A 27509-nucleotide genomic window follows, 5' to 3' on the forward strand; every position below is an offset into this window, starting at 1 on the left:
TGCAAGCGAGTGCTCCCTGAAGGATAACAGTTGCTGTGACGCTGTCCCACAGTGCTGCAGTACTCCAAAAATGAAATGAGTTAAATAAATGTTGCAAACTGTATCTACACTGCAAATTCAAGCACCTGACAGCAGGTCTCATAGAAACCCTACAGTGCAGAAAGAGGCCATTCGGCCCATCGAGTCTGCATCGACCACAATCCCACCCAGGCCCTACCCCCATATCCCTACATATTTTTACCCACTAATCCCTCTAACCTACGCATCTCAGGACACGAAGAGGCAATTTGTAGCATGGCCAATCAACCTAACCTGCACATCTTTGGAGTGTGGGAGGAAACCGGAGCAACCAGAGGAAACCCACACAGACACGAGGAGAATGTGCTAACTCCACACAGACAGTGACCCAAGCCGGGAATCGAACCCAGGTCCCTGGAGCTGTGAAGCAGCAGTGCTAACCACTGTGCTGCCGTGCCACCCCTATTGTCTCATTGATCAAATGACTTCCTTTATTTTAGTTAGCACCAGACATTTTATTCCGCACTGGGTGGAGTTTGCAGCTAAAATGCGAAGGCCGTCTGGCCGATTGACCCACTCACCAACTATAATAGTGGATGGGCCATGCAAAATCACTGACAACTGACTTATTTTGGTTCCTATTGGCTTCATTGCCCACTTAATTGTTGGCGGGTGCACTTCCGAATCCTGCAACTGCCATGTTGCCCTGTGTCTTCAAGCGATTCCGGGCTGAATTGTTCAATATAAAATTCTGACCCAAACATATTTCCCACAGATTCAATTAACTAAAGTCAAACTTTTCAGTCAAAATGAATTAAAATGGCGTGTTGACACATTTAACATAACAATATGGGTATGACACTTGAATCTTCATTACAACCTGTAGAAAGCTGCCAACGAGCAGTGCTTTCCAAGTAGTCAGAAAAAGATTAAAGGGAAGATCACTGAGCCTTTCTTATATGTTATTTTGCCAACTTCTGAGAGTAACACAGCAGTACGTGAGGAGGAAGGCCACAGTATTAGTGAAAAAAGTAGGATTTCAAATCCTCGCAAAAAAGATTGTTTTTACTGTATGTCAATAACATATGGACTGAAGGAGGTAAATCACCATCAAAATCAAAACACTTCATCACATAAATAGACTAGTTCAGTATGTTTCTTACCTACATTCTTCGGGAAATTGTTTTGCTTCATCTGTACAACGATAGAATTTGCCCTGAAAAATTATAAAATTTGAAATTAAACTGGAAGAATTTTGAACTTTAATCCAAACTGAAAGAAAAATGTAGATAAAATATGATTAGGACTTACCTTGAACAGCTGAACCCCAATACAAGCAAACATGAACTGTAGAAGAGTTGTAACAATCATGATGTTTCCAATAGTTCGAATAGCAACGAACACACATTGAACAACATGCTGTAAAATGAAAAAAGTGTGAACAAAGATGTTACAGTCTTTAAATTGCCATAGTAAGTAATTAAATAAATGGAAAATAATCAAATTAAACCTTGAGTCCCTTCGCCCTGTTGATTGCTCGAAGAGGCCTTAACACCCTTAAGACACGAAGGATCTTCACTACGGAAATAGCACTCGACCTGTGAGGAAACAAGCAACCATTCATTTTTACTCTTTCATGAAGCATTTAGGGAGGTTCTGAAGATGCAATGAGGTTTTTATAAATGCAAATTCTTTGTTTCTTTTTGCTAGCTTTTTTAGAAACCAGTAAATGATTTTGGGTAAGGATTGCTATGATCACCATGGGTCGTGACATTAATGTGTTCATGAAGATATCTTCATATTTCTAGCAAATTGGAAAATGCATTTTTTTGAATGTCCTACCAAACAAAGGTAGAGCTCATGACTGTATGAAACATGTTGAGAAACCAGAACAGTTCTTCCTCCACAATAGATTATCTATGATACGCAAAGATGAAACCATGCCTAAAGTTAACAAGTATCATTGAGAATAAAGATATATGGGATTAGGATGTAGCGGTAGCTATGTTTTCCATATGAAGGTGTATTTGTTTAATTACCATCTTCACATGCCCAACTTAAAAGAAATACTCCTTTACAAATGTGTGATCAGACATAAATATTATGTAGTAGCTGCTCAGATCCAACCACAAATCAGCCAAATGCAGGGAAGGTTGTAATGATGATTATATGAATTGGTCATTCATATATATTGGTAGTTGTATATTTTGTAGTGTAGGGTGAGAATAGGGAAGAAATGAAAGGTATAGTAGGCCAAGGAAAGAGGCTAGGGGTAGGGTAGGGTGGGAAAGTTACAGGAGGATGCTAGCTAGCTTCACCAAGAGGCTATGGCTTGAGGTTGCGGACACAGTTAGCAACAAAGTGGTTGTTGCAAGAACCTGGATCATTTGCAACAAGAGAATTAATAACCGTAGAGTGTCTTCCATCACCTTGGTGACACCAATAGAGAAGGAGAGTAGAGAGATCAGATGGCTCACGACAGGGCAGCCTGTCTTTGAGGGAAAGACAGCTTAAAAACTATGGAAAATGGATAAAACAAATTTGGCATCCAACATTCCCAGGTAGCTTGCAGCAATTCAAGGTGGCAGGTCACCACCACCTTCCCAAGGGCAATTCGCAATGGCAAACAAATGCCAGCTAGCCCACATCCCATGAATGAATATAACAAAAGACAATAGGCTGCATTTTGTGGAGGCAAAAAGGTGAGACCTCTATGTTGCCTCTTTTGGAATGGTCCACCAAGAGCTGTCTGCCAGTCAGAAGTCAGCAGCTCTTCAATAACCCAGAAGCAGTACAGGTGAGATGGTGGATGCTACTCAATACCTCAGATTGAGGAAGGACTGAGGCACAGGTAAGTGATGGCAGAAAGTGACATCGGAGGGTGGGGAAGGGTCACAGGGAATAGGGCAGTGATTTGACAATAGGATAGGCAATGGCTCACAGCGAGCCCTTCCCAATGCTGGGTCCTTCAATCAAGTTCTGATTGCCTCTGAATGAGGGACCTGTCCCTGGGAACCTGCAAGAAAGTATGCAAGCGCCTGCTCCCCACATGTTGAAACCCCAATCAACTAGCAGCAGGAGGATGAGGTCCTTAAGTGCCACTAATTGTCCACTTGCCTCAATTGGTGACGGAGCAGGAAGGCTGTCCATGGGGTTTCCCACTATGCACCTAATCAGGGTGGAGGTGCGAAGATAGCAGAGTCCTCACCTGCCACCTGTCTGCCCAATTAAATGCACTACCCCACCAACACACAACTCGCCATGAGGGAAGGCACAAATCTCTGTCCAATGTGTATCCTTTAAAGCCACATGAAGCTCCTGACCAAGAAGTGGCACTGGGGGGTTAATTGAAGGAGCAGCAATTTCATTTAAATAATTTCTCTCCAGCAGCTAGAGCAGCAGACGAGGAAGACAAAGGCTCGGGCTACATTGGAAAGCTCACAGGATTCAATGCCATCTCAAGATATTCTACCATTTTATTCCAGCACATCCACTCATGTCAGTGGGCTTGGTTACGTGTGGAAGAACACATGACACAATTACTGTGAGCTGTGCATACATGAGCAGGAGAAGGTAATCAAGTCAGTGGCCACCTCCCCCATGGAGAAGTGATGAATGGCCCAGTGATGCTCAGCTCCATGCAGATGGTGAGCTTTGGATGTCATTAGCAAAGCAATGGATGCTGCACAAGCAAAAATGTGCAAAATACGTCACGGTTTCCAGAGACCATGAAGTCCCATACTTCACCCATGCAGGGGTTCGCCCCTGCCTTGAGTCACTCCATAACTCTGGCAGGTGTACGCATGGCATCCTCCATTCGAAGAGTGCTAATCCTCATGGAGCAACACATGGAGCATATAGCACAGAGTGGATGCAGGGGTATACAAAGATCTCTACAGCATAGCCTCATCCATGACATCAATGGAGCAAAGGACAGATGAGGTGAGTCATCATGCATTGCCAGGAGCTGAACCACTGCAGGCAATCATGGGAAAGCATGTGGGGCCAGAATGGGCTGAGGAGGGGCAGGCTGAAGGCAATGGAAGCACTTCGATAACTGAAGGCAGGCCCTTGGCCTCTTTGCTGGTGACACCAACGCTGCATACTGGTCTGATGACTGAGGTGGTCCCTGAACATATACAGATAGCCTCTGTAGGGTTCAGGCAGCCAGAGTTCATAGGCCACAGTGATCTAATGCACCAGAGCAGCAAAGGCAACAGGCTGGCACCAGATTAACTCCAGGCACAGGGGAAGCACCCAGGAGAAGTGACTATAAGCATGTGTGTAAATGCATGGAATACCACACAGAGTTTCATTGGGAAATAATTTGTTCAGTGCAGAAAAATTTAATATTTAATGAGAGTTAAAGGTCTGGACATTCAATATACAATGGTACCTGTTTTTATCTTAATGCAACTTTTTGACAATGACCAGATATAGAATCAAATAGATGGCTGGTATAGAAAAGTAAGGACTTCATGAACATCTGAACATGTTCATGAACATGAACATAGCATCTTGCATATAATGCTAATGGATATAGAAAGATGGTAATGGTCTCTCATGAAAGGTCAGCAAGGTTGCCTCTAGGAGAGAAAACGTTTTGGTTCGGTAACCTCTTGCACTTGGCCTCATGTGCAACAGCTGCTCATCAAAGAGTTGCAAAGCTCATATCATTGCCTTGTGAGCTAAGCCCCATGCCGCCATTTTCAACAGCTGGCATCTACTGAGGCATCTCATGCTCATCCTCCTCCTCTGAGAATACAGCTCACTCAACGCCTTCTTCTGGCTCATGCTACTACCCTCTGGAGTGCCAGTTTGTGCAATGCACAGCAGAGACAACGATGCAGGATTCTTTGGGCCAGAAGTCCGCAACCTGTAGCTCCGGAGTCACATGTGGCTCTTTAACATCTCATTTGTGGCACTCAACCATTTCCAATTGGTTTGTATTTACATGACAAAAGGCTAAAAAAAGGTAAAGGAAAGTAAGAGTTGTGGTTTTATTGTAGGGAATAAAATGGTAATTATAATGCTGAACTTTACAGATGGAAATGATAATTTTAATGAAAAACACCCCTGTGCTCTAAATAATCCTTTTCAAATGGTAGAACTCCATCATGGTAATGGATAATGCTTTGGTCCAAGGAACAGGTTTTATGGTTATGACCATCATTATTTCTAATATTAGAAACTATTTTTGTAATCACAAGAATCAATAGCCAAAAAAGTTATCTTAATTCTATGGATCTTAACTTAAAGTTTGTTTTAAAAAATGGTTTTACTGTCAAAATTATAGCTTAAAAAAGTTTATAAAATTATAATTCAGGGTTAGGTCTATTTTAATTTTGAATGTATTTCTATTGAGATATGAATCCAATACATGCATTCTCTTTGTCATATATGAACATTATATGCAGGGGGAAGGGAACCTTTGCAAAGATTCAGAGCAGGGGGAATGATGAACAAGAGGAATAAACAGTAAGGAGAATAAGGAAAGTGATAGGCAGAGAAATCAAGGGCCAGAATCAGATAAGGACCGAGTAAAAAATAGTAGGAAAGGGAGAAGAAACATTAAAATTTAAGGTTTTGTATCTGAATGCTCGGAGCATTCAAAATGAAATGGATGAATTAGTTGCACAGATAGATGTAAAGGAGTATGATCTGTTAGCATTACAGAGACATGGCTCCAAGGTGAGCAAGGATGGGAACTAAACATTGAGGGCTATTCAGAGTTTAAGAAGGCCAGAGGGCAAGGAAAAGGCGGTGGAGTTGCATGTTGATTAAAGATGATATTGATGCAATACTGAGGAAAGATATTAGCATAGATGATGTGGAATCTGTATGGGTCAAGTTAAGAAACAACTAGGAGCAAAAAACATTGGTGGGGGTGGTATACAGACCACCAAACTGTAGTGATAATGTTGGAAAAAGCATTAGACAGGAAATCAGAGATGCATGTGATAAAGGAACAACTGTGATTATGGACGACTTTTGTCTGCATATAGATTGGGAGAGTCAAACTAGTCACAGTGCAAAAGAGGAGGAATTTCTGGAGTGTATACGGGATGGTTTTCTGGAGCAATATGTTGAGGAACCAATAAGGGAGCAGGTCACCTTGGACTGGGTGTTGTGCAATGAGTGGAGTGCCAGCCGTTGACTGAGAAATGTCCCACAGTTCTCCTGATGATCCAGGGAATGGACCACAGGCAAAAAGGTTAAGCGCCAATGTCACATTTAAGGCTACAGAAATTGGGTGCCCACCAATTCTCACAGGCTCAACTCTGCTCAGGTGTATCACAGAGTCCTTCCACCACCTCCTCGAGAGGTGCAGTGTTCAGAAACATTAGTGCTCAGACATTGCAATGAAGCTGAACCTCTTGACAGTACACTTTTGGGCAAATATGATGTTGCCACACTGATACAATCTGCTTGTCCACACCCATTAGTGAACAGTTGAGGTAATTGGGAATGTAGGAAGGAGGCTCCTGAAGCTCTCCTAGCCAGTGCACATGCACCCCATGTAGCTGCATCCCATTCTCTTGCTACTCTGAAGACTGTAAGTATTGACCCCATAGCCTGATGAAGTCTCCACTGTGATGTGTCTCTCAAGAACTTTGCCATGCCTCAGTGGCTGCTGTGTACCTAGAAGATACATTTCCACTAATAGGACTTCACCATAGTTCTACTGACTGCAGTGCCTCCAAACTTAATGGTGTCATTTCTTTAAGATGCAACATGTAGACAGCTTCAAAGTTTGGCTGCTATTTCCCTCCACAACTCAACTTCCACTGAGATCTTGCCTCACTGGAGTAGGCAAGAGTATGAGCCTCCATACATCCCATGCACTGTTGATCAAATCAGGTAAAATAAGAAAATACCCAGCAATTGGCTGTTTATTGACCTTAACTACCTGTCTGCTGCCAATGTGTCTGTCATGGATTACTGGCTCCTCTGTCTACATTCCCACTTTCACAGGGCTGGTAAAATTCTGTCCATTGGATGAAGAAAGTAATGAGCAAAATTATTTAAATGAGTTCTAGATTTCAATCAATAAAATTAATCATGAGAGAAAGCTAATTAAATAAAAATCAAGGCTAGTCTGAAAAAAAATTATTTAAGATCAGTGTTTCACAGGAGAAAATTAAAAACGTAGGGCTTTGCTGGGGAAATTGAAATAATTAAAAATGTGTACTATATTTGGAAAAATTAAATAAATATCAGGGATTTGCTGGGGAAAATTAATTAGTAAAAATCATAACTCCTCCAGGAAAAATTAATTGAATGACAATTCAGGATTTCATTGTAATGAGCGAAGGGCCATTACTGAGAATGGGGATATTTGTGCAGCCTCCTCTTTCAGTTAGCTGTTTAATTATGCAATGCCATTCACAATTGAATGTGGCAGCACTATTTAAAGGGATCATCAACTACTTGTCTGAAAATGTGTTGGAGGCAGATTCAATTGTGGATTTAAAAAAGGCATTGGATAAATATTTGAAGGAAAACAATGGGAAAAAGGCAAGGAGGGAGAGTAGAGAGTCAGCAAGAACATAGTGACTGAATGGACTCTTTCTGTGCTGTAACCATTCCATGATTCTATCATCATTCACGTTATGTCACAGTTTTTTGTGAAGTCTAATATAACACTATTTATTTAATCAGTGCTTCCGCAAGTTTTCATCAATATCTGTATCACTCATCATTCCCTTATTGTACTTTCTAAAGGGCATTGAACTTTTATATTTAACGAGAGTTACTTATTATCTATTCAAAGTTATAAGAAAGTAGCCAATTTATAGACCTGCTGGTTTTGGTTTATGGTAAGAAATACCTTGCAAAAAGAAAAATAAATCATTACATTGTTGTGTGATATACTACAATGTCAGGATATTCTGGAATTGTCAGTGTTAATTTAATAAAAACAGATACTTACTGAATTCCAAAGGAAATGAGTGACACACCCACAACCAGGATGTCCAACAAGTTGAAATAATTTCTACAGAAAGAACCTTTGTGTAAAAATGCTCCATATGTCATCATCTGAAGAAGTAAAGCAAGGAAAGGTATAAAATGGAAATAAGAAGTTTGAATATTTGCAATGTCTGTCTAGCATTATTTATTATCTGTCCCTACCATTTGAATAATTTGTTTCTTTTAGAATGCATGCATACATAGAGAAGAATAACACTGGCAACTGAAGACCAGAAATACAGAATCTTCAATTTTCCTTGCTCTTCCACTGATTGCTATGACTTCAGCTGTCTAGACCCTAAACTCTCAAATCCCTCCCTAAACCTCGCAGCCTCTCTTTTTCCTATAAGCCTACATATTTGACCAAACACCCACCTTATTATCTCCTTCTGTTGTCAGTGGCAATTAGGTGAGAATGCTAAAGCAAAATGCCTTGGGGATATTGTACTAGGTTATTGGGAAAGCTGCATATATGTAAGTTGTTGTCGTGGTTGAATACATCAGTTGAAGTAATGCAAGGACAAATTTTATTGGTTCTTTCATTATAATGTTAATTTTTGACTATTAGAAAGGTACACTTAATGAGGAGAGTTTTAACCACACAGGATGGGCAGAAGAAGGTTGAGTTAATAATTCAAAGATAGGAAACCCAACCCCAACCTACCTTTACTTCCAGTTTTAATCAAGACAGGCAACAAACATTCACTCCAGAATTGGGTCCCTATTTTGAATAGTTCAATAATATGTGCCTCAGATTTTAGCTCTGTTTTAGACTTAATGGTTGCAAGCTGGGATTCCCAGGAAATAGGAAACACAAAGCCAGATACAACAGATAAGTGTCATTTCCCAGCATTACTTGTGAGCCTGAAGGAATAGAAGTGCTTTCCCTGGCCTCCCCAATCAAACTGTTTCCCAGACCCAGGGATGAGCCACCATGGTCTATCATGGCCTTCCTCCTACTCTCCTGCCTGTGATTTATCCACAGCCCACCTTTCCTAGCGCCCATCCTGTCCAGTCTTTTTCTTAATTCTTTCATGGGATGTGGGCTTCGCTGGCTGAGCCAGCATTTGTTGCCCATCCCTAATTTCTTTTGAGGGGGCAGTTAAGAGTCAACCGCATTGTCTGTACTGCTCCTTCCATGCTCTCTATACACATGCCTCCCCAGCAATCTATCCACATCGTCAATTTCTCTCCCACCCTACCCCCAAATATTCCCCCAAGGCACATTATTTTCCTCTATTCCTTTCTTCTCTTTGCAATGCTCCCCGGCTGTAGCCTAGTGCTGTCGGTCCTCAATCTGGTTAGCTGTTGCATGGGAAACAAAATCCAAAATGCAAATCCTAATCACAGCATATCTGAAAAACCAGTAACTCAGGGTTTTATGACTGTTACATCACTGTTATACCACTCTCACGCACTCCCTCTGGGGCCAGTGACTCAGAACAATTAAAATATAACTGCAAATTAAACATCTCAAAGATCAATTACAAAGTTTACTCTTCAAACAGCTGTGTAATTTGTGATTAAATAACATTCACACCATTAATCTGAATCAAGCATTATATTCTACAGTTATATACAAATTTCTCCCATAAAAATAACACATCAGACTTTACATTTATTTTCAGATACATTTAGAGTAACTATTTGTCAGTGACACTTCCCCTCTGTTAAATAGGAGGCCTGGATCATTTCCAAGCCAAGCTTTGTGATGTTTTCTCAAGCTTCAAATGAGCCTTTGCTCTTACTACTACAGATGTGGAGATTTAATTAAGGAAAATAATTAAATGCCTTAAGTTGCGTTTGCAATGAACTTTGCATTGTTAATTGTTAAAACTGAAAATTCTGGAAACACTCAGCATCCGTGGAGAGAGAAATCGATTTCATATTTTAGGTCTAATAGGTCACCACTCCATCATTTTCAATTTTTATTTCAGATTTCCAGTATCTGTGGTACCATCCTCTTGCAGTGTTAGTTGTTTTGTTGTAAATTGTTGACATTAAAAAATGTACCGAAAATGGAATATCAACATGTTAGCACTGTGATTTTTGTAGCCTGGTCATGCTGGCATTGATCCATCAAGAAGATGATCACCATACTTAAATAAAACCATCATGCTCACACAAAGAAAAGTTAGAAATGCTTATTATTGAGATAAATTGAGGGAGTAATTAGCAAACTTATAGGTTCTTGGCATTCAAAAATAGAGTGCATAATAGATTAAGTACTAAAGCAGGGGAGGTCTTCTGAACCTTTATAAAGCTCTGGTTAGGTCAAAACTAGAGTACTGTGTTCAATTCTAGTCGCCGCACTTTAGGAAGGGTATGAGGGTTCTTGCAAATCTACCTGAATGCTTTCAGAGATGAAGAATCTTCGTTACAAGGTTTGGTTGGAGAAGCTAGGATTGTTCTTCTTGGAGTAAAAGAGGCTGAGGGGAAATTTGATAGAGGTGCACAGATCACGGCAGGTTTAGATAAAGAAAACAAAGTAAAACTGTTCCTGTTTGCCAACTGAACAAGAACTAGGGAATACAGATTTAAGGTTTTGGGCAAGAGTTACAGGGAGAATGTGAGGAAGAACTTCTTTATGCAGTGAGTGGTAATGACCTGGAACTTGTTGCCTACAAGTGTGGTGGGAACGGAGATGGTGAACAATTTTTTAAAAAAAGTTTACGTGCACTTGAGCAAAATAAATTTACTGGGTTATTGGAATAAAGCTGGGGAATGGAACTGATTGGACTGCTCTACAGAGAGCATGCCAAATTACCTCCTCCTGTGCTGTAATGACTCTACTTAATGGAAACTGATACAGAGAGGTTTATAGATATCTTTACCATGCATCTGTGAGTTGGTGTTAATTGCATACAGCGTCCCCCATTTAATTGCACAACAGTTAATCACTTAATCATCTCAAAACAACATAAAATACTGTAGCCAGAACTTTTCTCAATTTTTTTATATTAGTTGAACATTTGGACATTTACAATTTATCTTGTATGAAGCTTAGGTTGTCAGGCTTCTGCAAGTTTGTTTTAATATTTTACATCAATTTAGTGTCACTACTTGATCAATAACAATGGGAAAGATCCAGATACATTGCAGATCTTACATCAATATAGAATATGTGGCAATATAGAATCTGAGGTATAATTTCAGTTAATATCAAAATGTATCCAGATAGTGACCAAAAGCAGTCAGATCAGCTCGAGAAGAGAGTGGGATCTCAGGTTTAACTAGTATAAGTGAAAAGTCAACTGTTAAAATTTTAAGTTCAAATGTTTACTTATTTACTTGATTACTTATATTGTTTACTTGACCACTTGTCAGTTTCTGTTGTTCAAAAAGAGTTGACAGCTCTTAAGTTACTAAATTAAGTGTCAAAAATAATCAGCATTCATAATTTAAACCTACTACATGCATTTAAACACACAGAGCTCTGAGCTTCCTGTACAGACAGCATGATTGAAAGGAAGAGAATATAATTCAGGATTGTGCTTTTGCTAGGCTCTCACGGGCGGCACGGTAGCACAGTGGTTAGCACTGCTGCTTCACAGCTCCAGGGTCCTGGGTTCGATTCCCGGCTCGGGTCACTGTCTGTGTGGAGTTTGCACATTCTCCTCGTGTCTGCGTGGGTTTCCTCCGGGTGCTCCGGTTTCCTCCCACAGCCCAAAGATGTGCGGGTTAGGTTGATTGGCCAGGTTAAAAATTGTCCCTTAGAGTCCTGGGATGCGTAGGTTAGAGGGATTAGCGGGTAAAATGTGTGGGGGTAGGGCCTGGGTGGGATTGTGGTCGGTGCAGACTCGATGGGCCGAATGGCCTCCTTCTGCACTGTAGGGTTTCTATGTTTCTATGTTTCTATGTTTCAAGTGAGGTACTTGTGTAAATCTGGTACATGCAACATATACTGATTTAATGGGCAGCACTACAGCAGAAAATTGAATGAATACAATAATACATTCTATTAAGATTAAAGCATTTTATTTTCCTGATATTTTATTGAATTATTTTTACATTCTTATAGAAACAGCAAATCAAATACAGAAATTTGATTGAGGTGCCCAGACCTAAGGTTGATCTAAGGTTGATTCTCATTTTTTTTTCTTGGAATCTCTAAATTGAATAAAAGTCCTGACCTGATTTGTTATGCAATTAAATGAGAGATGTTGTGCTTGAGAAAGAGAGTTTAGAAAATGACATGCATTATTACTTTGATTATATGTCTTCAGCTTGAAGACTCCAATTTAAAATATACAGATTGAAAGAATCACAACTACATGATTCACACCAGCCAATTATTTAAACTGGCCAATGATAGACTTCATAGTAGTGGATCAGGTGTGTCATTCAGTGCAAAAACACTGCCCGGAATAGGTGTACCATGCTGTCACCTATTGTGTGATTCTGGTGCCAAGAAGGGGTAAATCCATCAGTTATCACACATGGCAATCTTGGACCTTTGTTACCTTTAATACGATTTCAAATGTAAACATACTAGTGAAGACATAATCTGCATAGCCTAGGATCTGTAAAGTAAGCAAATAATTTAAACATTTTACTTTACACAAGATTTCAGTGAGGAAGGAGAAACAAACAGCGCATTACCTTGAACAGGATTTCAACAGTAAAGATGGCAGTAAAAGCATAATCAAAGTAACCAAGAATCTGTAACGGCAGAATATAAATGTTCAGAACAAGCTGGAAGTAGGTCACCAAAAGTATTAGAGAATTAATATATAGATTTCCAGCACCCTTGGACTGATGAATATTGTAAAACTTTTAATCACCTAAAAGGTATACTGATTGTCAATCACCAAAACTGAAGAAGCAGTCTTTGAAAGGAAAATGATTTGTTACATATACATAATCCTGTGAATCTATAGTCCTATTCTAATATATTGATGATGAAGAAACCATAGGAAAAAATAAATTAAACATTTGTTCAATACATCTGTCAGGTGTGATATGTTCAAGAATGTGCATTTTTATTTTGACTAAAAAAACATCTTTGAGACTAGTGACCTTGTGTAATATTACACTTTTGAATATGTGGATAGTGTGGGAAGATGGAATTGAGGTAGAACCTCAGCCATAATCTCAATGAGCATATTAACATACGGATTAGGAGCAGACCATTTGGCCATCCAAGCCTGCTCTGCCATTCAATAAGATCATGACTGATCTGATTGTGGCCTCAATTTACCTATCTTCTTACCCCTATACCCTTTGGCTCCCTTGTCAATCAAGAACTGGGAATCTATCTCACTCAGCCTTAAAAATATTCAATGATGCTGCCTACACTGCTCTCTGGGGAAGACAGTTCCACAGACTCATGTCCCTTAAATGAATGTAAGAAGTTTAACAACACCAGGTTAAAGTCCAACAGGTTTATTTGGTAGCAAAAGCCACACAAGCTTTCGGAGCTGCAAGCCCCTTCTTCAGGTGAGTGGGACCTCCTCCCCACTTCCCACTCACCTGAAGAAGGGGCTTGCAGCTCCGAAAGCTTGTGTGGCTTTTGCTACCAAATAAACCTGTTGGACTTTAACCTGGTGTTGTTAAACTTCTTACTGTGTTTACCCCAGTCCAACGCCGGCATCTCCACACCTTAAATGAATGGCAGAGCAGGACTGAAGGATGAAATGACCTACTCCAGTTCTTATTTCTTATGTTCTTATTAATATGTTGGTAATTTTAACCTAAAAAGAGTGTGATCAGACTGGCTACACATTGTACATTGCACTCGGTTTTATTTCTCATAGAGTTATAGAGGTTTACAGCATGGAAACAGGTCCTTCGACCCAACTTGTCCATGCCGTCTTTTTTTTAAACCCCGAAACTAATCCCAATTGCCCGCATTTGGCCCATATCTCTCTATACCCATCTTACCCATGTAACTGTCTCATGGGCTGAAATATTCCATTTTTGGCAAAGTGTTGTCTTGGGCAGGAAAAGCAGGAGGCTGCCTTGCTGGGTTTTCCTGCTGAATTGTCAAACACTTTATGAAAAAGAAAGGAAGGGGCAGGTCCCATGACATCATGCTTGCCAACAACTTAGGTTTCTGAAGGATTGGGGTGCTATTTTCAAAGGATGCTCTAATATAAACAAACACCGCACGGAACCCCCCACTCTCCCCACGACCACCACCATGGAGTCTCCCCCACCAGGGACACAGAAACCACCCCACCCATGGAACACCCCCACCCCCTCCTCCTCCCCACTTCCCCTCTAAGGAATTACAGACTGTTGAGTCTCACGTTAGTGGTAGGGGAACTATTGGAGAAAATTCTGAAGGACAGAATCTCCACTTGGAAAGGGATGGGTTAACTAGGGATAGTCAGCATGGGCTTTGTCAGAGGGAGGCCTAACAAATTTGATAGAATTTTCCCAAAATGTGATCGAATGTATGGATGAGGGAAGTGCAGTTGATGTAGTTTATATTGATTTTAGCAAAGCCTTTGGCAAGGTCCCACATGGGAGACTGATTGAGAAGGTTGAAGCACATGGAATTCAGAGAAAATTGGCAAGATGGATCCGAAACTAGCTAAGTGATAGGACACAAAGGATGGTGGTAAAAGGCTGTTTGAGTGATTGGAGGCCAGTGTCCAGTGGTGTACCAAAAGGTCCAGTGCTGGGACCCTTATTCTTTGTATATACATAAATGATATGATAATGTGGAGGGAATTATAAGCAAGTTTGTAGATGACACCAAGATTCATAGGGTGGTTAATAGTGAAGAAGAAGGTCATAGGTTACAGGAAGATATGGATGGGTTGTTCAGATGGGCAGAACAGTGACAGATGGTATTTAACCCTGATAAATGTGAGTTGATGCACTTTGGAAGAAGTAACAAGACAAGAGAGTATTTAATGAATGGCAGGGCACTAAGAAGCTCAGAGGAACAAACGGATTTTGGGGTAGTTATTCATAGATCCCTGAAAGCGGCAGAGCAGATAAATAGGATAGTTAAGAAGGCACATGGGACACTTGCTTTTATCAGTCATGGCATAGAGTAGAAGAGCAAGGAGAGAATGTTGGAGCTGTACAGAACGTTGGTTAGGCCATAGCTGGAGTACTGTGTACAGTACTGGTCACCTCCATATTGGAAGGATGTGATTGCATTAGAGAGGGTATAGAGAGGATTCACCAGCATTTTGCCAAGAATGGAGCTATAAGGAGAAACTGGACAGGCTTGGATTGTCTTCTCTAGCGCAGAGAAGCCTAAGGGGGGGCATGATTGAGGTGTATAAGATTATGAGGGGTATGGATGACGTGAATAGGAAGCAGCTGTTTCCCTTGGTTGAGGAGTCAATCATGAGAGAGCATAGTTTTAGGGTAAGGAGCAGGAGATTCAGAGAGGATTTGAGAAAACATTTTTTGACTCAGAAGGTGGTGGGAATCTGGAATGCACTGCCTGGAAAGGTAGTAGTGGCAGCAAACCTTACAACATTTAAAAGGTATTTGGATGAGCACTTGAAACATCATAACATTCAATTCTAGCCTCGGGTGACTGCATGGAATTTGCATGTGCCTGTGTGGGTTTCCTCTGGGTGCTCCGGTTTCCTCCCAGACTCCCAAAAAGTGCGGGTTAGGTGGATTGGCCATGTTAAAATTACCCTTTAATGTCAGGGGAATTAGCAGGGTAAATTCAGCTCAGGTGACCAAGTTGGGAAAATGTCTTTTCTCATTATTCTGTGAAACTTGCAGTGAAATTTGCAGCTAATAATGATGTCAAAATGGTTAATTGTGGTGCTGATAAAAGTATATATTTTCGTACGGCACATAAGGTAAACTTCATTTTCTCTGTATTACTTAAACTTTCTGTTTCATTTCCAGGGTACACCAAAGCGCCTCACTTTGGGTACAGTGACTCGCATTACTGAATCATTGCTTGGTTAATAATGCCAAAATAATTTGTAGAAGTATGAGTAATATGAATTCAGTTGATTTTTTTTGCTTTGCTTTTTCAGGTCTGAAGGTAGGGATCTCGTTGTGCTAAGAATTACTGGGAAATTCTGCATTGAGAAATGTGCCACTTAACTATTGCAAAGAGCTCTTTGCCTTTTGTTATTTACAAGCCCTGCTCCTCAACTTGATTTATACACAAATGGACTTTCCAACTCAAGGCTAGGAGGCTGGGAACACACGAAGCAAGTGTGGATTACAAGGAAAATAGAAAGAAACTTAAGCAAAGAGTAAGGAGGGCTAAAAGGGTCACGAAAAATCATTGGCCAGCAGGATTAAGGAAAATCCCAAGGCTTTTTATTCATACATAAAGAGCAAGAGGGCAGCCAGGGAGGGAATCTATGCGTGGAGCCAGAGGAAATGGGCGAGGTATTAAATGAGTACTTTGCGTCAGTATTCACCAAAGAGAAGAAATTGGTGGATGATAAATCTGGAAAAGGGTGGGTAGATAGTTTGAGTCATGTTGAGATCAAAAAGGAGGTATTGGGGTTCTTGAGACAAGTCCCCAAGGCCTGATGGGATATACCCCAAAATACTGAGAGAGGCAAGGGAGGAAATTGTTGGGGCCTTGAGAGAAATCTTTGTATCCTCACTGGCTACAGGGGAGGTCCCAGAGGATTGGAGAATAGCCAATGTTGTTCCTTTGTTTAAGAAAGGTAGCAAGAATAATCCAGGTAACTACAGGCTGGGAGCCTTACGTCAGTGGTAGGGAAATTATTGGAGAGGATTCTTCGAGACAGGATTTACTCCCACTTGGAAATAAGTGGACGTATTAGCGAGAGGCAACATGGTTTTGTGAAGGGGAGGTCATGTCTCACTAACTTGATCGAGTTTTTCAAGGAAGTGACGAAGCTGATTGATGAGGGTAGGGCAGTGGATGTTGTCTACATGAATTTTAGTAAGGCCTTTGACAAGGTTCCTCATGGCAGACTGGTGCAGAAGGTGAAGTCTCATGGGATCAGAGGTGAGCTGGCAAGGTGGATACAGAACTGGCTTGGTAGCAGTGGAAGGGTGCGTTTCTGAATGGAGGGCTGTGACAAGTGGCGTTCCTCAGGGATCAGTGCTGGGACCTTTGCTGTTTGTAATATATATAAATGATTTGGAGGAAAATGTAACTGGTTTGATTAGTAAGTTTGCGGACAACACAAAGGTTGGTGGATTTGCGGATAGCGATGAGGTCAATCAGAGGATACAACAGGATACAGATCGGTTGGAGGCTTGGGCGGAGAGATGGCAGATGGCGTTTAATCCGGACAAATGTGAGATAATGCATTTTGGAAGGTCTAATACAGATAGGAAATATACAGTAAATGGCAGAACCCTAAAGAGTATTAATAGGCAAAGGGATCTGGGGGTACAGGTACACAGATCACAAAGTGGCAATGCAGGTGGAGAAGGTAGTCAAGAAGGCATACAGCATGCTTGCCTTCACTGACTGGGGCATTGAGTTTAAAAATTGGCAAGTCATGTTGCAGCTTTATAGAACCTTAGTTAGGCCGCACTTGGAACATAATGTTCAATTCTGGTCGCCGCACTACCAGAAGAATGTGGAGGCTTTGGAGAAGGTACAGAAAAGTTTTACCAGGATGTTGCCTGGTATGGAGGGCATTAACTGTGTGGAGAGTTGGAAAAACTTGGTTTGTTCTCACTGGAACGACGGAGGTTGAGGGGTGACCTGATAGAAGTCTACAGGATTAAGAGGGGCATGGACAGAGTGGATAGTCAGAAGCTTTTTCCCAGGGTGGAAGAGTCAATTACTAGGGGGCATAGGTTTAAGGTGTGAGGGGCAAGTTTTAAAGGAGATGTACGAGGAAAGTTTTTTTTTACACAGAGGGTGGTGGGTGGGTGCCCGGAACTCTCTGCCAGGGGAGGTAGTGGAACCAGATACGATAGTGAGTTTTAAAGGGCTTCTGGACAAATACATGAATAGGATGGGAATAGAGGGATATGGTCCCCAGAAGGGTAGGGGGTTTTAGTTCAGTTGGGCAGCATGGTCGGTGCAGGATTGGAGAGCCGAAGGGCCTGTTCCTGTGCTGTAATTTTCTTTGTTCTTTGTTCTCTCTATTCCTATAGACACCTGCTAATCTTGTTACTTGTTTGTTGTTTTGTGTTCATCTCAGGTTCCAACTGTTAACCTCATTAACTTCCCAAATCCCTAACGTGATGCAGCTGAAAATGGTTGGGCCTAGGAAACTACCCTGAATAACTCATGCAACAATGTCCCAGGACTGAGATGATTGACCTCCAACAATCATAACCGTCTTCCTTAGTGCCAGGTGTGACACCAGCCAGTAGAGAAGTTACCCCCCAATTCCCATTGGCTCCAGAACAGAGGTGCTGGAAAAAGTCAGCAGGTCTGCCAGCATCCATTAGGAAAGAAACAGAGCCTCTGGCAGACATGCTGAGATTTTCCAGCATCCTCTGTTCATGTTTCAGATTTTACCATCCTCAATATTTTGCCTATTGACTCCATTTGCTACACCAGTCAAATGCTGCCTTGATGTCAAGGGCAGTCATTTCCTCCTCACTTCTGGAGTTCAACTCTGTTGTCCATGTTTGAACCAAAGCTGCAATGAGGTCAGAAGCTAAGTGGCCCTGGCAGAATTTAAACTGAGCATCGGTGAGCAAATCAGTAAGCAGACCCAGCTCTGACACAGGGTCATCTGGACTCAAAATGTTAGCTCTATCCTCTTCACAGATGCTGTCAGGCCTGCTGAGACTTTCCAACATTTTCTGTTTTTGTTTAGATTTCAGGACTTGGCCAGCTCAGTCAATAGTTATGCTATCAAGCCACATTGAAGCCCCCAAGCCAGTGTACATTCTGTGCCCTTCCCAGTGCTTTCTCCAATTGGTGTTCAACATTAAATACTGATTCATCAATTGAGGGCAGGATGGGTGCAGTAGATGGCAATCAGTAGAAGATTTCCTTACTTATGTTTGAGCAAATGCCATGAGACTTCATGGAGTCTGGAATCAATATCACTCCCTCCAAACTGTATACACTGTGTCACCAACTCTGATGGGTATGTCCTGCTGGTGGACAGGTGGCTTTTGCTACCAAATAAACCTGTTGGACTTTAACCTGGTGTTGTTAAACTTCTTACTGTGTTTACCCCAGTCCAACGCCGGCATCTCCACATCAGGACAGGACATTCCCAGGGATAGTGATGGTGGTGTCATAGAATCCCTACAGTGCAGAAGGAGGCCTTTCGGCCCATCCAGTCTGCACCCGACAACACTCCCACCCAGGCCCTATCCCCGTAATCCCATGTATTTACCCTGCTAATCCCCCTGACACTAATGGTCAATTTAGCATGGCCAATCAACCTAACCCACATATCTTTGGAGTGTGGGAGGAAGCCAGAGCACCCGGAGGAAACACACGCAGACATGGGGACACTGAGGCATTGTCTCTAAAGTATGATTTCAGGAGTATAACTTGTCAAGCTGTTACCTGACTAGTCTGTGGGACAGCTCACCAAATTTTGGCACAAGACCCCAGATGATAGTAAGGAGGACTTTGCAGGATCAATAGAATTGAGTGTGTCCTTGTTGTTTCCAATGTCTGGACTAATGCTGGGTGGTTCTTCCAGTTTCAGTCCTTATTGCCTTGTCTGTAGCAGTTTGATATAACTGAGTGGCTTGCTAAACCATTTGGGAGAGCATTTAATAATCAACCACACTTATGTTCATCTGGTGTGACATGTAGGCCAGACCAAGTAAGGACTGCAGATTTATTTCCCAAGAGGACATTTGGGTGGGATGGTGGCTTAGTGGTTAGCACTGCTGCTTCACAGCACCAAGGACCCAGGTTCAATTCCGGCCTTGGGTGATTGTCTATGTCAAGTTTGGACGTTCTTCCTAGGTCCGCGTGGGATGGTCTTTCGGAGTGTCGGTGCAGGCTCAATGGGCTGAATGGCCTCCTTCTGCACTGTAGGGATTCTATGGATTCTTAATCAGGAGCCAAAGTAGATCAACAAGCACAGGAGTGATGGGTGAATGGGGCTTGATGCATGTTAGGACTCAGGCAGCAGAATTTTGAATGGTCACAAGCTTATGGAGGGTAGAAGCTCAGAGTTCACCCAGGAGCACCCAAGTCCACAGATAACAAAGACAAATGGTTTCAGTCGATCAATGCTACAGAGATATAAAAAAGCAGACTTAAGAATGATGCAGCTATCTGGTAGGAAGATCATCTTGGGGTCAAATATTGTACCAAGGTTGTGAACAGTCTTGTTTAGTCTCAGACAGATGCCAGGAGGAGAGATAGAGTCGGTAGCTAGGGAGTGGAGTTTGGGAGTGGAGTTTGATGTGGGCACTGAAAACAATTGCTTAATCTTTCCAATATTTAACTGGGAAAATACTGCTCACCCAGTACCAAACATTGGCCAGCTGTGTGACAATTTAGATAAAAATAGAAGGATGCAGAGAAGTAGTGGTGGGATACAGTTGAGTGTCATGCATTTGGAAACTGACACTGTTTTTGAATGATAACACTGGTATTTACATCAGGAATGAGTTCCAGAAAAAATTAAGCCCAAGCTCCCACCAGAAAGCTCGGTGCAAAATGTAGCCTAAATTTCAGTGTAATTTCTCCACAAGTGAAAACCAGAAAATTCCAGCCCAATATTTCAAGATACACCAGAACAGTACCCATAGACAGAGGAATGCAAGAAGGTTTGAGAATTTCTGGTGGCTGACCAGTTTTCAAGGTTATGGTATTTTTAAACTTCCCTCCAAAATGGGTCTGAAGTTACAGCTATGCCCACCCAAAGCTATCAGAAGATGCAAATCATTTCCCATTTCAGGTTTAATTTAAAAATAATTGTTGATCTGTCAGTGCTAAACAGACACACTGGTGTAGCTCACTTCTTCTGAGAGGGCATGCAGCCATCACCTGCATTGAGGCAACTGTTAAAGTCAGGCTGGTGGGTGGGAAACCGATCTTGGAGAGGGTGACCATGGAACAGTAGGCTACATCATTTTTCCGGAGACAGGAAGAATGCTTCTGATCTTTCTGGGGCACAGATTTCCCCGTTCAAGGACTGTTAACTAGGTTATTCAACACCTGGTTCAAATAGGTGTGCACTATGCAAAGTCTGTCCACTTGCATCTGAAAATTTGAACTGTGGTCCTACATACTGTGCAGGACCCTGATTTGCAAAAGCAACTAATCAGCCCCGCTTAAAAATGGTTGGTGTGCTGCTTGCCTATTTACGGGTCCACCTTGAAATTGCTTGAGGTAGCCGTGGGCATCCACAGGAAGACCAAGTTACCTTGTTTAATGATTTGTGCCTATGTTAAGACTGCTGGTTGAAAGTTTTCCCATGGGTTCTGGCCACGAAAATGCTAAGAACCCCGATGTAATTGGTGAATATATTTGCAGGAGTTTCAATTCAATTCTTTTATCCTTTATTTCTACATCACAGATTCCTATGGATTGGAAATAAAAGAAATATGGCCGCTGAAACATGTTTATAGCGGAAATAAAGAAGGCATAACCTGTTAGGTTGGGGAAGGGGATATCCTGTTGTATGCTAGGGAAATGAGAGAGAGGGAGTGAGAGAGGGAGTGAGAGAGAGAGTGAGAGAGAGTGTGTGTGTGAGAGAGAGAGAGAGAGAGAGAGAGAGACCATGTTGTTGGGGTCAGAATGTACAGAGAGGATTAGAAGCAGGACCCTGCTGATGTTCCTTCTGATGGGGCTTGACCTTCAGGGCTGGCAAGCTGATACCATGTTCATTTCCCAAACCTTCACCAAATTTGCATCACTGACATGATGCTTTGTTTGTGAGTGCTGCCACCAGGCAGGAACTGACTCGGAGCATAATCCTCTAGGCAGATGGTAGCCACAACTGGGCTTGCTGTTGCCTTGAAAATTGGAGGAGACAGAAGATCAGAGGGCCAGGAGCCTCATGATGCAGATAGTTGACCAAATGGCCATTGGAAAGGTAGCAAGTCCGCTCTGATAGAATAAACCTATTTACCATAATATTTTCTTTAGCATAAAACACTCCCTGCATTGCATCAGATAGCTGTGCACTAACGTCCATCAGACTGTACGGTTTTGGCAATCTATGATTTCAAAATCGCAATTTGGTCTCCTCAGCCCAATACAAGTTCTTCAAAGAACTTAAATGGGTGGTTAATTGGGGGTGGGGGGGGGAGAGGTGGGGAGAGACTTCCCAGCTACTCATCACCGCCCTAGCTGTGCATCATAGAGACATCAGAATACTGACATGAAAATCAAGCATATGGTGTCAGCTGTGGCTCAGTTGGTTGCACTCTTGTCTCCGGCTGTAAAGGTTGTCCCATTCCAGATCCCTGGTTGCAGAAATCTAGACTGACACTCCACAGCCTTATTGAGGGAATGCTGCACCAGAGATGCTGTCTTTCAAAACCGACAGTAAAACAAGGTCCCATCTGTTCCCCCAGATGGAAGTAAAGGATCACATGGCACTGTTTCAAAAAAGAGCAAGAGAATTATTGCTTGTTCTTTGGCCAACATTTACCCCTCAAATAACATCACGAAAGAAACAAATTATCTGGACATTATCACATTGTTTTTCATGCAGTTTGTGTGTAAATTGGTTGTCGTGTTCCCAAAAGTACAATAGTGACTACACTTCAAAAGTATTTTGTTGGCTGTAAAGCATTTCGGGATGTCCTGAAATCATGAAAAATGCTACATTAGTTGAAACACTTTCCTTTTTTTTCTCTCTCCGTCCTGGGGTCAATTGATCAGGAGCAAGTATCGTGAGTGCTATTTGCTATCTCTATCAGGGGATAAAGATTAAGTTCACCGTCAGTTTGCAAACTTTCCCAGAATGTCTGGGAGTCTCCAGAAATGATAGATGCATTGCCCAGGTACTGGTGCTAGCAGCTTGAGAGAAAAGCAAAGTTCACACTTTGCATTCATGCCTGTGGTTTACACTTGTGCACTTTCTTCATCTGCTCACAAGGTAGCTTCCTAGTTTCTGAGCTTCTTGCATAACGGCTCCGGTTTCCTCCCACAGTCTGAAAGACATGCTGGTTAGGCACATTGGCCATGTTAAATTCTCCCTCAGTGTACCCGAACAGGCACCGGAGTGTGGTGGCCAGGGGATTTTCACAGTAACGCACTGCAGTGTTAATGTAAGCCTATTTGTGACACTAATAAATAAACTTAACTTAAACTTAAAAACTGACGCAAAATATAAGGATAGATACTGGATTACAGAGATCCAGCACTTACAATGTAAATGCAACAAATTATGGCATTTTGCAACAAATTTGCAACTGGCAAATTGTGAGTGTTATATCATCAAATGCCATGTGATCAGATATCACATGACTAAGTATCACGTGATCAAACCTCCAATACTACTTCCAAACAGAGTTGGGAACCCTCTTGTCAAACCTTGTCCTATATTCATCCAGAGTCCATACCATTTGTACTTTCAGAAGTAGCTGCAAGAGTGCAATCAAGAGCGGGAATTCAGGCCAATTTGTGGTCACTGATAATACCCCATTTCCACCAGCAATGCTGACCTTGCTGGATTATCCGAGAATCTCCCAGAAAAGAAGTCTGTTCCCCTGAAAACTGCTGCTAGCAGCTCAGCAAAACACAATTTCACATTCACACATTGTGCCCATGCACTTTCAGTTCTTGGCCTGCCTCCAGCTTTTTTACAGGTACAGTAGTTGGAAAACATTTGCCACACTGCACATCAAAGATGCAACAGGTTAGCTGGTGAGAAGCTGCTTGCCCAATGACTTGTGAACCAACAAACCATTCCTAAACTGCACCAAAGCAGGGCTGACCTTGTGCCTCAGTGATGAGAGGCAATTGCTGGGGTTGGCCAAGCTTCCACTTGAAATTTAAATGAGTCTACACCATCTTCGCAAGGCAACAAAGAATCCAAATCAGCGACTTTCAGCTGTTACACATCAGAGGAGTCTGTAACATGCCTCTTAAAAGTAAATATGTAAATAATCCTATATTTAAAGATGAATTCGTTCCTTCACAATATATGAATGTTGCTTTGAGCATTTTTATTTCTTTTTCAGCCAAAATTCTTTCCTCCTCACTTGAATGATGAGTCTCACTGAGATATTATTACTGAAAAGCGAAATTCAGTGTTATAAAACCGTACTATACAAGTTTATTAATTAGTGTCACAAATAGGCTTACACGAACAGTGCAATGAAGTTGCTGTGAAAATCCCCAAGTCACCACACTCCGGCGCCTGTTCGGGTACACTAAGGGAGAGTTTATCATGGCCAATGCACCTAACCAGCATGTCTTTTGGATTGGGAGGAAACAGGAGCACCTGCAGAAACCCACGCAGACACGGGGAGAACATGAAAACCCCATACAGACACTGACCTAAGCCGGGAATCGAACCCAGGCCCTTGGCGCTGTGAGGCAGTTGTGCTAACCACTATGCCACAACTTTCCCATGTAGGTGAAAAGTGGGCAGTTCCAAATCATTTATGGATATGAGACTAATTTTTATTGAGTAATCCCCAGCTCAATTGTATATTGGGAATTCACATTTGGAAAACTGCAATAGTTGTTGCCATTTAAAGTAAAATATCTTTGTAAGCCATCTACTTACATTATTACGGAAGGAATGATTACGTATAGGATCTTCTGCAGCCAAGGAAATGCTGCTGAGCATAATGAATACGAGGATCAGATTTGTAAAGATGTGATGATTTATAAGCCTGTGACAAGCCACTCTGATCCTAAAGCATAAAGAATTATATATTATTTCATATATCATCATTTTCTGTAGATAAGCAAATAAAGTTATTTAATTGGGTCATGTTCAGTTACAATTTTCTAATTCACTTTTTGAAGGGGATTATCTCAGTTTCTGAAAATACTTCATCAGGGAAGAAATTCAACACTGTTGTCCCCATACAGGTGTAAAATGGGTGCACCGTGAAGAATTAAAGAATGCTATGGCCCATGCCAGATCTATAAATGTATTGGGTGATTGCTAAACTCTTCAGGGCTTTTTTTGTAGTAATCCTGGAATCGACCTTAAACGGGCATTAGACTTTAGTATGTGGTACTGAAGGATCAAACACTCTCTCCACTATGCTGTTTAAGGACCCCTCGGAGAAATTTCTACAGTAGATGTCACATTTGCTTCACTCAGGTTTTCAGGAGCTTGCTGTGGCCTAACTAGGAGCCTTGAGAAAAATCTTACTTCAACACAAAGTGAGTAGTAGAAAGAGTCCTCCTCTCAGCTCCACAGTACTACTGCAGGCTCCTACCGGTCCACAATCTCACCCATCTCTCTTTCTCCTTCTCCATTTCACAATCTTCCAGGATTTACATGAGGGCTGCTGCCAGCAAAACATGATGCCAAAATTCCATTCTGCTAAGTAGGTAAGCTATCTCTGGAGGCATGACAGATGCCAGCCATTCACCACAATTATTATGAGACCTGAAGCCCAATTCCATTCAGCCTTAGACCTCTTTGTGTATGATCTGGAAGTGACCATCAGTTATGGACCCAGAACCAAGCTGTGACAATAGCCCCCGTCATTTCTTCAGTTCATTTTTCTTCTTTAAACGATAGTGCCTTCATTTATTCTTAAGCAACTCTTTGTGGCAAGTGTTGTCATCTACAGTGAGGCGCCTTGCTTCTAATCCACACCCAAAGCAGTTCAGAATTGTTACAGGAGGAAGTGCACATGAGAGCTCCAGGTAGACTTTCAAGCATGGGTCTATTTTTAATTTCTCCTTAAGACATCAGTTTTAAATTTTTATCATGAATCATATGAATAACAAATGTGTTCTTGTACTCTTACATATTTTTGACAACAATGTAATAAAGGTAATATCCCATTTAAAATTAACAGTTTGTTGCATCTTCCTAATTTGCAGTATACCTTCAAAAGACAGTTGAACTGTTGGTTCTTGGCTGGGGGCAGGAGCAAAGATGGAGAGAGGTGGATTAGGTGGAGGTGAAGGAATAAGAAATCACAAAAAACATAAAAATCAAGGTCTTCAGAACCTCCTTCACTCAATTGCTTGGGGGGGGGGGGGGGGGGAGGGTGGAAGGGTGGAAAAACAGGGGAGTTGCCATGGGGGTGGGAGGGAAGGTGTCTCTTGGGAATGGGGAGTCCCATGGAAGCTTTAGTCAAGGGGTGGGGGAGTCACATGGGGGTGGGTAATTGTTGGGGGATGGCGAGTTCTGTTGGGCGGTCAGTGTGGATCTGTACAATAGTTACCCAGAAGTTAGAAGTGGTTTTATTTCTAACTTTTTCTGAGTAACTATTGATGTAATCGTTGGAACCACGCAAAGTTTAGGGTTTAAATTATATTTTCGGATGGTTCCCGGTGCAGGGCAATTGCCCATCGGATGTTTCCACTTCCTGGGCAATTGCCATGCAATCCTTACCTGGGAACTTCCGGGATGGGGAAGGATTCCCCAGCACTTCTTTGGGGTACCCCAAGTTACACTGCCCTGGAGCTCGGAAATTATGGCCCATCATATAGTATCATATATTCCTGCCTAGCAGTGATTAAGTAAATTTATTCCAACCTGGCACTGAAACATAAAAGCAACAACACCAATAATAATAATCTACTTTTCACTTGTAAATCCTTGATAATATATTGTTACTTCTAAAATTGGCAGATGTAAAAAATCATTCAATTGACTATTTAGAATATAATTGCATGCAGTACTTCAGGTAATTTACATTGTTGAAAGATTACCATCACAAAACTATACTGTCATGTCAACAAAACGTTGCTTTGATTGTATCAACCACTGATCAATTACTAGCTTCCAAATATAATTTTGAGTAAAAATATGTTATGCCATACATACGGATTGGTACTACTAAATAAGAAGAAAGCACTCCCTTCTGGAATGGGCACAATTTTTTCCTTCAGGTTCAGGTCTTCCAATCTTTGAGGTCGAGGTCCAACTGGTATTTCTGGCTCATCATCATCTTCATAAAAATTAAACAAAACCATCAAGCACTCATCCTTTTACAACATCAAATAAAATAGATCAGTTCAAATAAAGTTGATTTTTAATCCAAGTAGTTTTTGAAAATCTCTTTTCATTTTACAACTATATAAAACACGCATCTCCTTTCATCTGACAAATCATTTCAAAACCAATATTTTCAGAACAATTGAAAACATAAACATGTTATTTTTAATTGATGATGAATGCAGGTTGTTTCCTAATCATTATGATTCAGTGTATTATTTTTTCTATTTTTAATAGAACAGAATTATGTCTTGATTGTGCATGTTAAAGTGCTCGTTAAAGTCAGAAAAATTAATATCTGCATTATTTGAGAATTGCACAACACTGCAGGTAACTATTGCTATATAATGGAACACATTTATAATATCAAACTGAAGACCTATTGAAGAGATTATGTTTATGAAACCAAGCACCACCTATTGGTGAAATAATCACATCATTAAAATTGGCAACATAGAGTTAAAATGCATAATAGATCAGGATTCAGATGACATCAAAGTTCCTTGTTATCTTGTACAAACTCAAAGATATCTATAAGAAGAGATTTGAACCACTAAG

At 41.4% G+C, this 27509-nt stretch overlaps 1 protein-coding gene across 1 annotated transcript in view; it reads right to left on the reverse strand.

The window, feature by feature from the left end:
- Positions 1-27509, reverse strand: part of cacna1db (calcium channel, voltage-dependent, L type, alpha 1D subunit, b) — a 335919-nt gene that overhangs the window by 192787 nt on the left and 115623 nt on the right. The window contains exons 14-20 of the mRNA XM_078209623.1: positions 26781-26941; positions 24546-24675; positions 12592-12651; positions 7952-8058; positions 1529-1616; positions 1330-1437; positions 1182-1234 (exon numbers count right to left, since the gene is read on the reverse strand). Coding sequence (XP_078065749.1) covers positions 1182-1234; positions 1330-1437; positions 1529-1616; positions 7952-8058; positions 12592-12651; positions 24546-24675; positions 26781-26941 — 707 coding nt within the window. The remainder of the gene's footprint in view (positions 1-1181; positions 1235-1329; positions 1438-1528; positions 1617-7951; positions 8059-12591; positions 12652-24545; positions 24676-26780; positions 26942-27509) is intronic.

The sequence above is a fragment of the Mustelus asterias genome, chromosome 3 (genome assembly GCF_964213995.1).
Source record: "Mustelus asterias chromosome 3, sMusAst1.hap1.1, whole genome shotgun sequence".
Lineage (NCBI taxonomy): Eukaryota > Metazoa > Chordata > Chondrichthyes > Carcharhiniformes > Triakidae > Mustelus > Mustelus asterias.